At 38.9% G+C, this 14,442-nt stretch overlaps 1 protein-coding gene across 1 annotated transcript in view; it reads right to left on the bottom strand.

Moving 5' to 3' along the window:
- Positions 1-14,442, bottom strand: part of HCLS1 (hematopoietic cell-specific Lyn substrate 1) — a 27,728-nt gene extending 13,286 nt beyond the window's left edge. The window contains exons 1-3 of the mRNA XM_082740893.1: positions 14,230-14,442; positions 11,335-11,418; positions 10,652-10,725 (exon numbers count right to left, since the gene is read on the bottom strand). Coding sequence (XP_082597019.1) covers positions 10,652-10,725; positions 11,335-11,418 — 158 coding nt within the window. The 5' untranslated portion in view covers positions 14,230-14,442. The remainder of the gene's footprint in view (positions 1-10,651; positions 10,726-11,334; positions 11,419-14,229) is intronic.

Below are 14,442 nucleotides of genomic sequence, written 5' to 3'. Positions count from 1 at the left end.
GGCATACTAGGAAGTCATTAACAATGATGATTAGGAAAAATGTAGTTTTGAGAGATTTATCTATACATTAAATATTTTATGTATATTCTTGTCAAAAATGAATGCCCTTCACCTCTGTTCCCAAATCTGATAATTCTTAAAGCTAAAATCTAGTAAAACAAACAAAAAGAAGAATCAGATAAATACAGAGAACAAACTGATGGTTGCCAGAGGGGATGTGGGTTGGGGAAAATGGATGAAGGGGAGATGCAGGCTTCCAGTTATGGAATAAGTATGTCACAAGAATAATAGTCACTGGGTGTTCTATGCAACTAATGAATAGTTGAACACTACATAAAAAACTAATGATGTACTGCATGTTGCCTAACTGAATATAGTAATAATTTAAAAGGAATAATAGTCACAGCATAAGGAATATCGTTGATGATATTGTAATAGTAATGTAATGCGGGGCGCCTGGGTGGCTCAGTAGGTTGAAGCCTCTGCCTTCGGCTCAGGTCATGATCCCAGGGTCCTGGAATCGAGCCCGGTATCAGGCTCTCTGCTCAGCAGGGAGCCTTCTTCCTCCTCTCTCTCTCTCTGGCTGCCTCTCTGCCAACCTGTGATCTCTGTCAAATAAATAAATAAAATCTTTTAAAAAGTAAAATAAAATCATGTTAAAAAAATAGTGATGTAATGGGACAGACACTAGCTACAATCGGGATGAATGTAGTGTAATGTATAAACTTGTCAAATCACTAAGTTGTACACCTGAAGCTAACTTAACATTATGTATCAACTATACCCAAATGTTAAAAAAGCTAATTAAAACCAATCCGTTCATCTTTTGATGGACATCTGGGCTATTTCCACATTTGGGGTACTGTGGACATTGCTGCTATAAACATTGGGGTGCATGTACCCCTCAAATCACTATGTTTGTATCATTTATTTTTTTAAGAGATTTATTTATTTATTTGACAGAGAAAGAGAGAACACACACAAGAGCATGCACACAAGCAGGGGGAGCAGCAGGCAGAGGGAGAAGGAGAAGCAGTCTTTCTGCAGAGCAGGGAGCCTGATGTGGGGCTCAATCCCAGGACCTTGGAATCATGACCTGAGCTGAAGGCAGATGCTTAACCAATTGAGCCATCCAGGTGCCCCATGTTTGTATCCTTTAGATAAATACAGAGTAGTGCAATTGCTGGGTTGTAGGGTAGTTCTATTTTTAACTTTTTGTATATATATATATATACACACATACATACATATATACATACATATATACATATATACATACATATATACATATATACATACATACATACATACCACATCTTCTTTACCCTCTTAAACTGTTGGGGGGAATCTAAACTGGTACAGCCACTCAGGAAAACAGTATGGAGTTTCCTCAAAAAGGAATATTACTTAGCCATCAAAACTAATGAAATCTTGCCATTTGCAACAACATGGATGGAACTAGAGGGTATTATGCTAAGTGAAATAAGTCAGTCAGAGAAAGACAAATATCCTATGATTTCATTCATATGCAGAATTTAAGAAACAAAAGAGATGAACATAGGGGAAGGGAAGGTAAAATAAAACAAGATAAAAACAGAGTGGGAAGAAAACCATAAGAGACTCTTAATTATAGAGAACAAATGGAGGGCTGCTGGAGGGGAGGTGGGTTGGGGGAAGGGCCATGGTGATGGGCATTAAATAGGGCACTTCATGTGATGAGCACTGGGTATTATATGCAACTGATGAATCACTAAATTTTACCCCTGAAACTAATAATACACTCTGTGTTAACTAAATTGATTTTAAATAAAAAATTAAAATGAAAAAAGTAACTGTACCAGAAATAAGAAAAATATAACGCCATTATCAGAGACTTAAAAAAAAAAATTAAATTCACTATCACCTGCACTGAAAAGAGGCATTCTCCTTCTTACTTCACTTTCATCTTCTCATGAGGGTAGAGAGCATCTCTGCATATCTCTTTGCCCTGAGGATATGAAGTACGAGCTCAGCGCTAGCACTAGTATCAATGAGTGACAATCAGGACTGATACTTGGGACACCTATAAGGGGTTCTTAGAAATATTTGGGCAAGAGAATCCTTAATTTAAAAAGTTGACTTCCTGCAGCAAGATATAGAGGTTTAGAGAACTGAGGCAGTGGTGTTACTGGGACTTCACTAGCTTCAGAAAACCAGATATATTGGTCACAGACAGAACAGCCAACCTATAGCAGAAATTCTCCTCTTTCATGGGAGAATAGATCCATCTGGTGGCCTTGGAGTATAAGCCCACCAAGTCTTTTAAAAAAGCCTTCTCGGCTTTAGTCACAGTTAATTTTAGAAAGCTGGCTTTGAACCAAATGAAATAAGCCAAGTGCTGGAAGAACCATCTGTTCCCGTGCCTGCTCTAAACCCTCTGGCAGCAGTGGAGGCAGAGATCCTGTGTTGCTAGTTCAACAACACTGACACTTTAGAAATGTCTGTGTCAAAAAAGCAGTTGGCTCCAAGAACATGTAAATAGCTGTTATTTCCCAACCAAAATATTCAGATGAAGAATGAAGAAATGGGACTAAGAATTACTTTCAAATGAGGAAAAATGTGCAGTTTTAATGACTCCAAAGATTGCCACATGGGTCATAACTATATTATAGTTAAGACAAGTTTTTAAAAGGGATTTAAAAATCAGATTCAGGGGCACCTGGGTGGCTCAGTGGGTTAGGCCTCTGCCTTCGACTCAGGTCATGATCTCAGGGTCTTGGGATTCAGCCTGGCATCAGGCTTTCTGCTCAGCAGGGAGCCTGCTTCCCCCCATCTCTGCCTGCCTCCCTGCCTACTTGTGATCTCTCTCTCTCTCTCTCTCTCTCTGTCAAATAAATAAATAAAATCTTTATAAAAAAGTAAATAAAAATTAGATTCAGGAATTTCCACCTCATAGATGACAGCAAGGCTAGTTAGAGGATCATGCCAATAGATAATACAATTTAAATCAAAATGTTGGGGCCAAAGAAGACCAACTTCATATCAAATTCTGTACAATATAACTGAAGCCATTCTAAATAGGTCTTATATATTGCTCCTTCACTCAGTAAATATTAAATATTAATTAAACCTTTGACTGTAAGGCACTCCACTATGAAGATAGTGGCCGTTGGAAGAGATACAAAAAAGATACAAAAAGTTATAATCCAATGTGCCAAGTGGCATACATAAGAAACCTTTGACACATTAACTCTCAGATGCCTATTTTAAATTTTAAAATACCTTGGAATTGATAAAGCAATGCAGTTTATGGGAACCAAGTGAAATCCAAGGTCTTAAAGATGAACTAAGAGAAGGAACCAATCTTTTTGTTCCTGTTACAAAAGTAAAAGCAAAAAGGTGAGTCACACAGACTAAGATTTTATCCACAGATGATATCTTCATAGATGTAGAAAATCCTAAAGGATCTACAAAATGTGCTAATAGAATTACTAAGTACATTTGGCAAATTCATAGGACACAAGGTCACTATCAAAATCAATTTCACTTCTACATACAGGCATAACTCATTTTAGGAGCACTTCACTTTATTGCACTTTGCAGGTATTGTGTTTTTAACAAATTGAAGATTTTTGGCAACACTACATTAAGCATGTCCATTGTACAATTTTCCCAACACCATTTGCTCATTTCTTGTCTCTGTGCCACATTGGGTATTTTGCACAATATTTCAGAGTTTTTCATTATTATTATACTTGCTATGGTGATCTGTGATCAGTGATCTCTGATGTTACTATTCTAATTGTTCTGGGGCATCACAGACTGCACCCATTTAAGATGGTAAATTTAATTCATAAATGGTGCTTGCTCCACCAACCAGTCATTTCCCTATCTCTCTCCCTTTTCTCAGCCTCCCTATTCATGAGACACAACAGTGTTGAAGTCAAGCCAATTAATAACCTTACAATGGCCTCTAAGTGTTCAGGTGAAAGGAAGAATCACATGTCTCTCCCTTTAAATCAAAAGCCAGATATGATTAAGCATCGTGAGGAAGGCATGTCAAAAGCCAAGATGGGCCCAAAGCTAGGCCTCTTGTACCAAACAGCCAAGTTGTGAATACAAAGGAAAAGCTTGTAAAGGAAATTAAAAGTCTACTCTGTGAAAATATGAATGATAAGACAGTGGAACAGCCTTATTGCTAATTTGGAGAAAGTCTGAGTGGTCTGGATAGAAGACCAAACTAACCACAACATTCACTTAAGCCAAAGCCTAATCCAGAGCAGGGCCCTAACTCTCCTCAATTCTAGGAAGGCTGAGAGAGGTGAGAAAGCTGCAGAAGAAAAGTTGGAAGCTAGCAGAGGTGGGTTCATGAAGTTTAAGGAAAGAAGCCATCTCCATAACATAAAAGTGCAAGGGGAAGCAGCAGGTCCTGATGGAGAAGCTCAAGCAAGTTCTCCCAAAAATCTAGCTCAGATAATTCATCATGGTGGCTACATTAAACAGGAGATTTTCCGTGTGGACAACACAGCCTTCTATTGGCAGAATATGGCATCTAGGACTTTCACAGCTTGAGAGAAGAAGTCAGTGCTTGGCTTCAGAGCTTCAAATGACAAGTTGACTCTCTTGTTAGGAGCTAAGGCAACTGATGATTTTAAGCTGAAGCCAGTGTTCATTTACCATTCTGAAAATCCCAGAGCCCATAAGAATTATGCTAAATCAATTCTACTGTGCTCTCTAAATGGAACAACAAAGCCCAGATGATAGCATGTCTGTTTACAAGGTGGTTTATTGAATATTTTAAGTCCACTGTTGAGACCTGCTGCTCAGAAAGAAAGATTCTTTTCAAAATATCACTGCTCACTAACAAAGCACCTGGTCACCCAAGAGTTTTGATGGAGATTACATGATTAATGTCATTTTCATGTCTGCTGACACAACATCAATTCTGCTGCCCATGGATCAAAGAGTAATTTCATCTTTCAAGTCTTATAATTTAAGAAATACATCTCATGAGACTATTGCTGCCATAGATAGTGTTTCCACTGGTGGATCTGGGCAAAGTACACTAAAAACCTTCTGGAAAGGATTAAGAACACTCATAATTCACAGGGAAAGATAAAAATATCAACATTAATAGGAGTTTAGAGGAAGTTGCATCCAGCCCTCATGGACGATTTTGAGGAGTTCAAGACCCCAGTGGAGGAAGTAAGTGCAGTTGTCGGGGAAACAGCATGAGAACTAGAATTAGAAGTGGAGCCTGAAGATGCAACTGAATGGCTGCAACCTCATGATACAACTTCAGTGGGTGAAGAGTTGCTTCTTATGGACAAGCAAAGAAAATGGTTTATTGAATTGGAATGTACCCCCAGTGAAGATGCTGTGAAGACTGTTGAAATAACAACAAGGATTTAGAATATTAAATAAACTTACATGATAAAGCAGTGGCAGGTTTTGAGAGGACTGACTCCAGTTTTGAAAGAACCTCTACTGTGGGTAAAATGCTATCAAACAGTGTTGCATGCTACAATGATGACAGGAGTCGATCAATGTAGCAAACTTCCAATTTTGGCACAGAAAATTTTGCCACAGAAATGGCCACAGTGACCCCAACTTTAGCAGCCACTACCTTGATCAGTCAGAAACCATCAACATGAAGGAAGACCCTCTACCAGCAAAAAAAAAAATTATGACTCACAGAATGTTCAGATGATGCTTAGCATTTTTTAGCAATAAAATGTTTTTAAAGTATGTACATATTTTTTAAAAAACATAATGCTACTGTACGTAAGTAGGCTATAATATAACTTTTATATGCACTGAGAAATTTGGAAAAAAGTTCATTTGACTTGCTTTTTTATGATATATACTTTATTGTAAGGATCTGGAACCAAACCTGCAATATCACTGAAGTGATATGTATTATGATATGTAGTCTTCACTGAATGAAGACTACAGTAGCCATGGACATTTGGAAACAATTAAAAGTTAAAAATAAATACCCCTTATCATCACATGGAATCACATGAAGTATTTTAGCATCAATTTAACAAAATCTGTCCAAGACCCGAACATGGAAAAATATTTCTGAAAAAATTAAAGAAGATTTAAATAAATACATGTTCATGGGTAGGAAAATTCAAGATCATTAAACTAACAATTTTCTCTAAAATGATCTACAGATTCAATGCAATTTCAAGTAAAATATGAACAGGACTTTTTAATAGTAATTGACTAGTTTATTCTAAAATGTATATAGAAATGTAAAGTCCTGGTAGAGTGAAAAGTTTTTTTTTTATTTAAAGGAGACAAATTTAGAGGATGATGTGACTTTATAAAGTATCATAAAGCCCCAATAATCAGTGCTGTATAATTCAAGACTGACATATAGATTAAAAAAAAAAAAAAAAAGTCTGGAAATAGACCTGTATATATATGGTCAAAGATGCTAGGTAAGTGAATGAAGAAAGAACAACCTTTTTGGGGGGGCTGGGGAGAGGCAGAAGGAGAGGGAAAGAGAGAATCTTAAGCAGGCTCTATGCCCAGGATGAGCCCCAAATGAGGCTCTATCTCATGACCTTTAGATCATGACCTGAGCTGAAATCAAGAGTCAGACACTTAACCAACTGAGCACCCAGATGCCCCCAAAGACTGTTCTTTAGAAAGAACAGTCTTTTAATGATGTTGGAACAATAAAATAACCATGCAAAAAAAAAACCAAGCAAACAAAACAAAACGAAAAAAAAAAACTCAAATCTTTGCCTCACACTGTACACAAAAGCTAATTTGTAAGAGACCATAGATTTAAATGTAAAAGCTAAACTTATAAATCTTTTAGAACAAAATATAAGAGAAAATTTTCATAATTTGAAGGAGTAGGCAAAAGTTTCTTAGATATATAAAGTGCTAGTCAAAATATTTTTTTAAAATTAGACTTCATTAGAATTAATACCTTCTGATCTTCAAAAGATGCCATTAATAAAATGAAAAGGTGAGTTTTAAGCTAGAAGAAAATATTTGTAAAATACATATCTCAAAAAAGACATATCCAGAATATATAAAGAACCATTAAAGCTCCATAACAATACAAATGATCGACTTTAAAAGTGAGGAAAAGATTTGAACAGACACTTTAGATGAAGATATATGAAGATACACGAATGACATATTGCAAGATGCTCAACAAAATCAGGCATCAGAAAAATACAAATTAAAATCACCACATACTGACAAGAGTGGTAAAAATTAAATATACTTATAATACCAAGTATAGACAAGGATGCAGAGCAATTAAAATCCATTCATTATTGGTAGGAATAAAAAATGGTAAATTCCTTTCAGAAAATAGTTTGGTAATTTCTTAAAAAAATAAATACACACTTATCCTATAACTCAGCAATTCTACTCCAAGTTATTTCCCAAGAGAAATAAAAATATATGTCAACAAAAGATTTGGACCCAAATGTTCATGACAGCTTTATTTGTAATAGTTCCAAATTATCAACAATCCAGATGTCCATCAGAAGGGTAATGGATAGGGGCGCCTGGGTTGGGTTGAGCCTTGCCCTTGATCTCAGGGTCCTGGGATCAAGCCTGGCATCAGGCTTTCTGCTCAGCAGGGAACCTGCTTCCCCCACCCCCACTCTCTGCCTGCCTCTCTGCCTACTTGTGATCTCTGTCAAGTAAATATAGATAAAATCTTAAAAAAAAAAAAAAAGAAGAAGAAGAAGGGTAATGGTTAAATCAAACTATAGTATATCCATACAATGGGAAACTGCTTGACAGTAAAAAGGAACAAAAGAAAGTTTATACACAGAAAGGGAGGCAAACCCTCTTTTAAGAGACTCTTAACTCTAGGAAACAAACAGGGATGCTTGAGGGGAGGTGGGTGGGGGGATGGGGTAATTGGTTCATGGGCATTAAGGAAGGCATTTAGACTGAGCACTGGGTATTGTAAGCAACTGATGAATCACTAAATTCTACTCCTGAAACTAATAATATGCTGTATGTTAACTGAATTGAATTTAAATAAAAATCTTAAAAAAAAAAAAGACTGATAATTAAATACCATGGATAGATCTCAAAAAATTATGCTGAGTGAAAGAAGACAGACACAAAAGAATACATTCTGTATTGCTGCATTTATATAAAATTCTGGAACAAGCAAGACTAAGATATAGTGACAAGAAGCAGCTCAGTGTTTACATCCAGACAAGAATGGACATGGGTTATACTGACTGCAAAGACGCTCATGAGCAAGAGAGAGTGACACTGACAGAAAGAAGCTGGAGAAAAGGACTAGAGCCCTTGAAACACTAGGTTGCTTGGAGTTGCCTGGCCTAGGACTTCGCTATACAACAAATAAGGAATGGAAACTATTTGAGCTCTTCACTGAGCTATTCATTTGAGCTATTCACTGAATTACCAAGCCACTCCCCAAACTAAGTATACTTTAGGCAGTCTTTAAAAAGAAAGATTATGGTGTGGGGGAAGGTAGTGAGATTAGTGAGAACCACAATCACTTCCTTTTCCCGTTCTGAGTGATCTCAACTCTGCAGCTACTGTTCTTCTCTCCAACTTCCCCCTCCTTTCCAAAGCCCATAGAGATTCCCATTTAACCTTAAAAATTGGCTTAGCCCCCACTAGCCAGAGAGAATCCTAGAATATTAGAGACTTAGTAATGGGAGGTCTTCAAGAGGTCTTTTTGATCCCAGTGGGAAAACTGAGAATCAGAGAGGAAAAGGGCCCTGTCCACTGTCACCTGCTAGGAAATAGCAGGGAGAGGGCTTTTACATCTTGGTAGCATGGGTAAATGGGAGGGGAGTGGGTTTTTGTGTAAATGTCTCCACCATTCATGCTATCATAGAAATCCAGTTAGGCTAATAAGGTAACATCCAAGGTCACTACATTTTACAATTCCAAGGGTCAGCAGTTAGGGTAATGGATATACTGAATTGTGTAACTCAACAGTCCATGTAAATACTACTTAGGGAGAAGAAAGACTCTTTTTTTTTTTTTTACAAGTTTATGCTAGGTTTTTAGAAAGAAAATCTGATTTAAACTGATCTATTTAACAAGAAAGAGAAAGATTATTGAGCTAAATACTGCACTAGAAAGTTGGTACATGTTAGCCCACTGAATTCTAACCATACTCTTCAGGGTAGCCATTATTATCCCCATTTGATAAATAAACTGAGATTTGGAGACATTTATGTCTAAATTCACATCATTTGTAGCCACTGGGTTATCCATTGAACCTAACTCTAATTTGATAGCCAAACTCAAGTTCTTTCTAAAAGATCATGGCAAAAATTTAAGAGTCCTCCTTAAAATGTTCTGCTTCTACTATGCGTAAGACAGGCACTGGTTGAGGAAATGTACAAGGAGCATTTGTATCCTCCTCTTAACTGTTCTCAGGATACTAGGGCTGAGTAGCCTTTACTCAGGAAAACTCAGAAAAGGATCTTTTTTTTTTTTTTTCCTTTAATCTATGAGCAAAGGAGCATCAAGAAACTTCCTGCATGGCTGTGCTCCATTTTTTTTTTTTTTTTCATCTTTCCAAGTGCTTCCAGAATTGCCTGGTTTATTTAAGAACAATATTCATTATCTTTACATAAGATAAATTGTTATGTCTGATCAAACAACAATGCATAGTACTGAATATTATCAAATTATATAACACAAGGCAAGTTTTCATTGTGTGTTGTTTGTGTAACATGATATCCACTGAAATCTAGGGAGAAAAGAGGTAATAACAATGTTGTTAGAGTGTGTGTGGGTACCTAAAATGGAGTTTTAAGTGGTATTAATTTTGCCAATTTGTGTGTGATTATTAATTTTTGCTTTTTAATTTTTGCTCTTGTTATGCTGTTTATTGTGTCTACTTTGCTACTCATATTTGACATTCTGATACAATCCAAAGCAGACAGCTCTGTTTAGATGCTCCTGAACAATGCATGGAGGAGAAGAGGGTAACTTTCAATGTGAATATATAATATGTACCACAGAAACCCTTGGATATGTTCCTTTTCTCTTACAGTATGAGTGTTGGTTTGCTTTTATTTCTGATAAAATATTGGGTTATGATTTTTAAGACCCCTGAACACATTACTAAAATAGCTTAATCAACAAGTTTTCCAAGTGTCACATTTCTTCATATTACCATTAATGGTTTCCAGCTTCTGTCAAGTAGCCAAATTCAAATTTTTATTTTAAAAATCACCCAGGCCAGGTACAGGACCTAATACTGCCCTCTTCTTACAATATATATTCAGTTATTTATCTTGATGTTTTGCTGAATCCTTCTTGGCCCATCTGAAGTCACCTACATTCTAGACACACATTTATATTTATGAGGCTATACAGTAATACAACCTCAGTATACGAGCTACTTCCTCTCTGAATCCCTTATAATAGACCCACTGGGGAAAATAGCATAGTTGTCAGAAATAAGAGAGAGAAGAGGTTGGGGGGGATAAAAGGAAAGTCATGAAACAGAAATACACAATCATAGATAGGGACACACAGGGACAGATTTGAGAAAAAAAAATGCAAAGACACATAGACATTAACTTCCTCCTCTCCTCTTTATTCCCTCTCTTTCCCCTGAGTTTCCAAGTTTTCCTCGAGCTTTTCCCACACCCTTTTCCTGTTCCCCAGTCCTTTTGGCACCTACTTGATATGCTCTGTGCGTCCAGAGCCCTCAATGGTCTTGGCTCCCCACCGTTGCTCCTTCTCAGAGATGTCATTCTGCAAAAGACAGCATTCAGCAATAAGTGATAGCAAGAGATGGGCCACATTGAGAGAGGCTGTGCAGCTGACATACATGCCCTCCAGGTCTCCTACATCTGCTGCCTCCTCTTTACTTTTTGTAAAAGTAAACTCAGGGTCTTTACTTAGGGTCTTTATTCAGACTTCTCCCTATATTTGCCCGACCCTGCCCCCCGCCATGTTAGAATTAAACTGGTGGGCTCTGAAATCTTCCTTTCCGCTCCCTTCAGGTCAGCTACGACTACTGAATCCCCACAAATTACACAGGTCTAGCTCATATCCTGGCTCACAGGCCAAAGGAGACCCAGGTTAACCTGCACCTCACCTTCTCCATAGCTTGTCATAGCCCCTCAATCACAATGTCAAACTCCACTGCCCCGTCCCCTCCCATTTTCAAATCAACTATCATGCATCTCCCACTCATGACAGCCAAATTGTCCTACCAGTCAGTTCCACAATTAGCACTATTTCAGTCCCAGATTCTAAACCCCCTGAAAGATGACAGAATGGCCCAGATGCCTTTCCCTCATTGCCCCACCTCCACCTTTTATTGATTTTCCAAGCAAGCAAAGCTATTCCCAAACTCACCACAAAGTCAGGGTCTGTATCCCAGTCATCACCCTGGGTCTCCACGGAAACAGATACATCATGCCCTACTACAGACTTCCACATCTGAGGGTGAAAGAGATGGGAATAATTAGGGGAATAAATCAAGAGGAGAGAAAACAAGAAAGCTGAAGTCAATGATAGAACAGTCCAATGGTTTTGCTATTTTTTTCTTAGAATAAAATAGAACCTGAGGCAAAGCTGATAGAAGTTTTAGGAAAGTACTTTTGCTCAGTTACAGGAGTGGGGAGGATGATTTATTCAAGATAAACTAACATGATCTAGGCCTACAGAGTCTGGAGAGAAGTCATCATGGGTATCGGTAATGATAACTAATGTTAAATGTAGGTAATAGGGCATCTGGGTGGCTCAGTTGGTTGAGCAACTGCCTTTGGCTCAGGTCATGATCCCAGACCTCCAGGATCAAGTACCGCATCGGGCTCCCAGCTCCTTGGGGAGTCTGCTTCTCCCTCTGACCTTCTCCTCTTTCATGCTCTCTCTCTCTCTTTCTCCCTCAAATAAATAAATAAAATCTTTTTTTAAAAAATGTAGGTAATAGAGGTAATGTTAAATAAGTGCTGGGATCATTCATTCGTGTCAGAAGGCTAGCTGGTCAGTGGCTTGAAGTGGCAGTCAATGAGAGGTACTAGGGTATCCCTAGAATTATGGCACCATCCCACTCAGTTTTCTTTTTCCTTTTTTTTTTTTTTTTTAAGATTTTATTTATCCACTTGACAGGGAGAGAGATCAGAAGTAGGCAAAGAGGCAGGCAGAGAAAGAGGGGGAAGCAGGCTCCCCGCTGAGCAGAGAGCCCGATATGGGGCTCGATCCCAGGACCCTGGGATCATGACCTGAGCTAAAGGCAGAGGCTTTAACCCACTGAGCCACTCAGGCACCCCACTATCTGCATAATTCTATTGAGAAAAATTCCAACTCCAGTGCAAGTTGCTATCCCATCTCAACTCTAAGAGCAGCTACTGAACAGGTGCATGAGGTCAGTAGGGCAGTCAGCTGAAACTCCTACCCTGAATAACTTATAGGGAAGCATTATTTTCTGGGAATGAATCACCTATTCTTTAATTTTTAAAAACAGTTCAATTATATTTCTAAGGAAGATAGCTGGCTCAAAAAATAACAGGCAATGAATCCTTTATCTTGAATATTAGAAGTTATTAGATTTTTATTAACTAAGTAAATAATAAAGAAATATTTAGAGAACACTAGTATGAAAAGGAAGCCAAATTGTCATCTACTGTGTTTCCATTGGCCCTGCCAATTATGCATGAGGAGTGGCAAGTTTCTCTGCATCTGTGGGATCCTGGATCTTTGTGTGAAGATGAAACAATGGACAATGCTTATCTGCTTGGGGGACACTGAGACTTCTTGACCCTGACACCACTTACTAGCTGGCAACTCCCCTAGCCATCCTTCCCTGGACTCCTCATTCCACTGGTATCTTTTCCTATGCTCTCCACTGTCTCCTAAATGAGTTCCTCTTAACAACTGCTCCTAGGCCTCCATAATGCCTCCAATATAGGCCCTCAGAGCCTCCGATTTTCCTTTCCACTTGAAAACTACATATTTCTCCACACTCTGAAAATCCCCTTGGAAACTAGGCCAAGGAAATTGGGGGGGAAGATTGGTTAAAGAGATGCAAAAAGGATAGTGGAGATAATGGAGAAATAGTGATTGAATCAACTGCACTGTGGGATGAGTCCCTGCCCAAAACAGCTCTGCCTTCCCCTGTGGGGCAACAATTATGGAAGCAAGAGCAGGTAGCTCCTGGGCTGCTTTTTGAGAAAATGACTTCACACAGAAAACTGGAAAGGAGAAGTTTCTGAAATACTCATAATCAAAAAGGAAGCAATGAGGACTGATGGTCCTCTCCTCTTTCCAGCTCTTCCTCTGAAGCCTCAGCCTAACTTACCCAAAAGACCTTTCATCCTCATGTATTTTTGAGACAAAGGGAAGTTTCTGATACAAAGATATTTGGTGTCCTTGAGTTTCCCTCCAGAAATAGGAAAGCAAAGGCACTCTTAGAGGTAGAGGACTGGGGAATAACTTGGTGAGGAATGGGGCCCAGGATTGCCGACAATCAAGGGCCTCATCACAAGGCTACCTGACAGCATCAGTAAAGTACATGGACCTTGAGTCAGTTCCCCCCAGCTCTGTTACTAAGCCCCTGTGGAAACAGGGGAAAGGGAATGACTTAGGGTATGTATTTACTTGTCAGGTACCACGGTAAGCAATTAAAAGTATTAATTTGGCAAATCATTGAACATCTCTGATATTCAGTTTTCCCCAAAGGAAAATAAATGAAGAGGTTAACCTAGCTAATCCACCCAGTCCTCTTCATTTCTGACATTCTGGGATTATGTAATCCTACAATCACAGAAACTAGCCCTAATCGAGCCATCATGCCTGCACTGGGCCTCCATCTGCAGTGGTGCTCAGACCGGCATACCCTAGCAACTACTTCCTGCTCTGTCACAATGTCTCCTATATGAGTTTTGTCTCTCTGCGAGACCATATGCTCTCCAAGGACAGAGACTTTGTCTTTACCTCCTGTGGTCTTCCTCCCACCCCAGTGCCTAGCAGCAAGAGGCCTTAGGAGGAGGCTGTAGACTGTCAGCAGAAACTAGGGAGTCCTGAATGGCTGCTGAATCCTGTACCAGACCCCCATTTCTGTTTCCAGGACATTAATTACCCGGACATTAATTACCCACAACCACTCACCCCCAGGCCTCTGGCCATAAGAGCTTAAGAGCCTATTAGCAATGACTTCATCTCTCACTGAGGACTAAGAGCCAGGTAGGTCCCTCTTAATTCAGCTCTTACCCTGTGCTCCCCGACTTTCTTACTGCTCAGAATACCCACCTCCAGTAGTGCGAGTGTTTGCTCTAAGATCTCAGCCTTTCACGTCGTCACTGGGCTCCCTCTCTGTGCTGCCACTTCAGAGCAAGAGACACTGAGCTGCTGCTTCAGTTCCGTATTCAGGTTTTCTGTCATTTCCTGATACCCTGTCCTCACAGCTACTTCCTGAAGTTTGAGTCAGTTCCTTCTGCTTAGGCACTTAAAAAAAAAAAAAAA

Source organism: Mustela nivalis (genome assembly GCF_964662115.1).
Source record: "Mustela nivalis genome assembly, chromosome: 1".
Lineage (NCBI taxonomy): Eukaryota > Metazoa > Chordata > Mammalia > Carnivora > Mustelidae > Mustela > Mustela nivalis.
The sequence above is the reverse complement of the archived record's forward strand: the minus strand, read 5'-3'. Positions and strand labels throughout refer to the sequence as shown.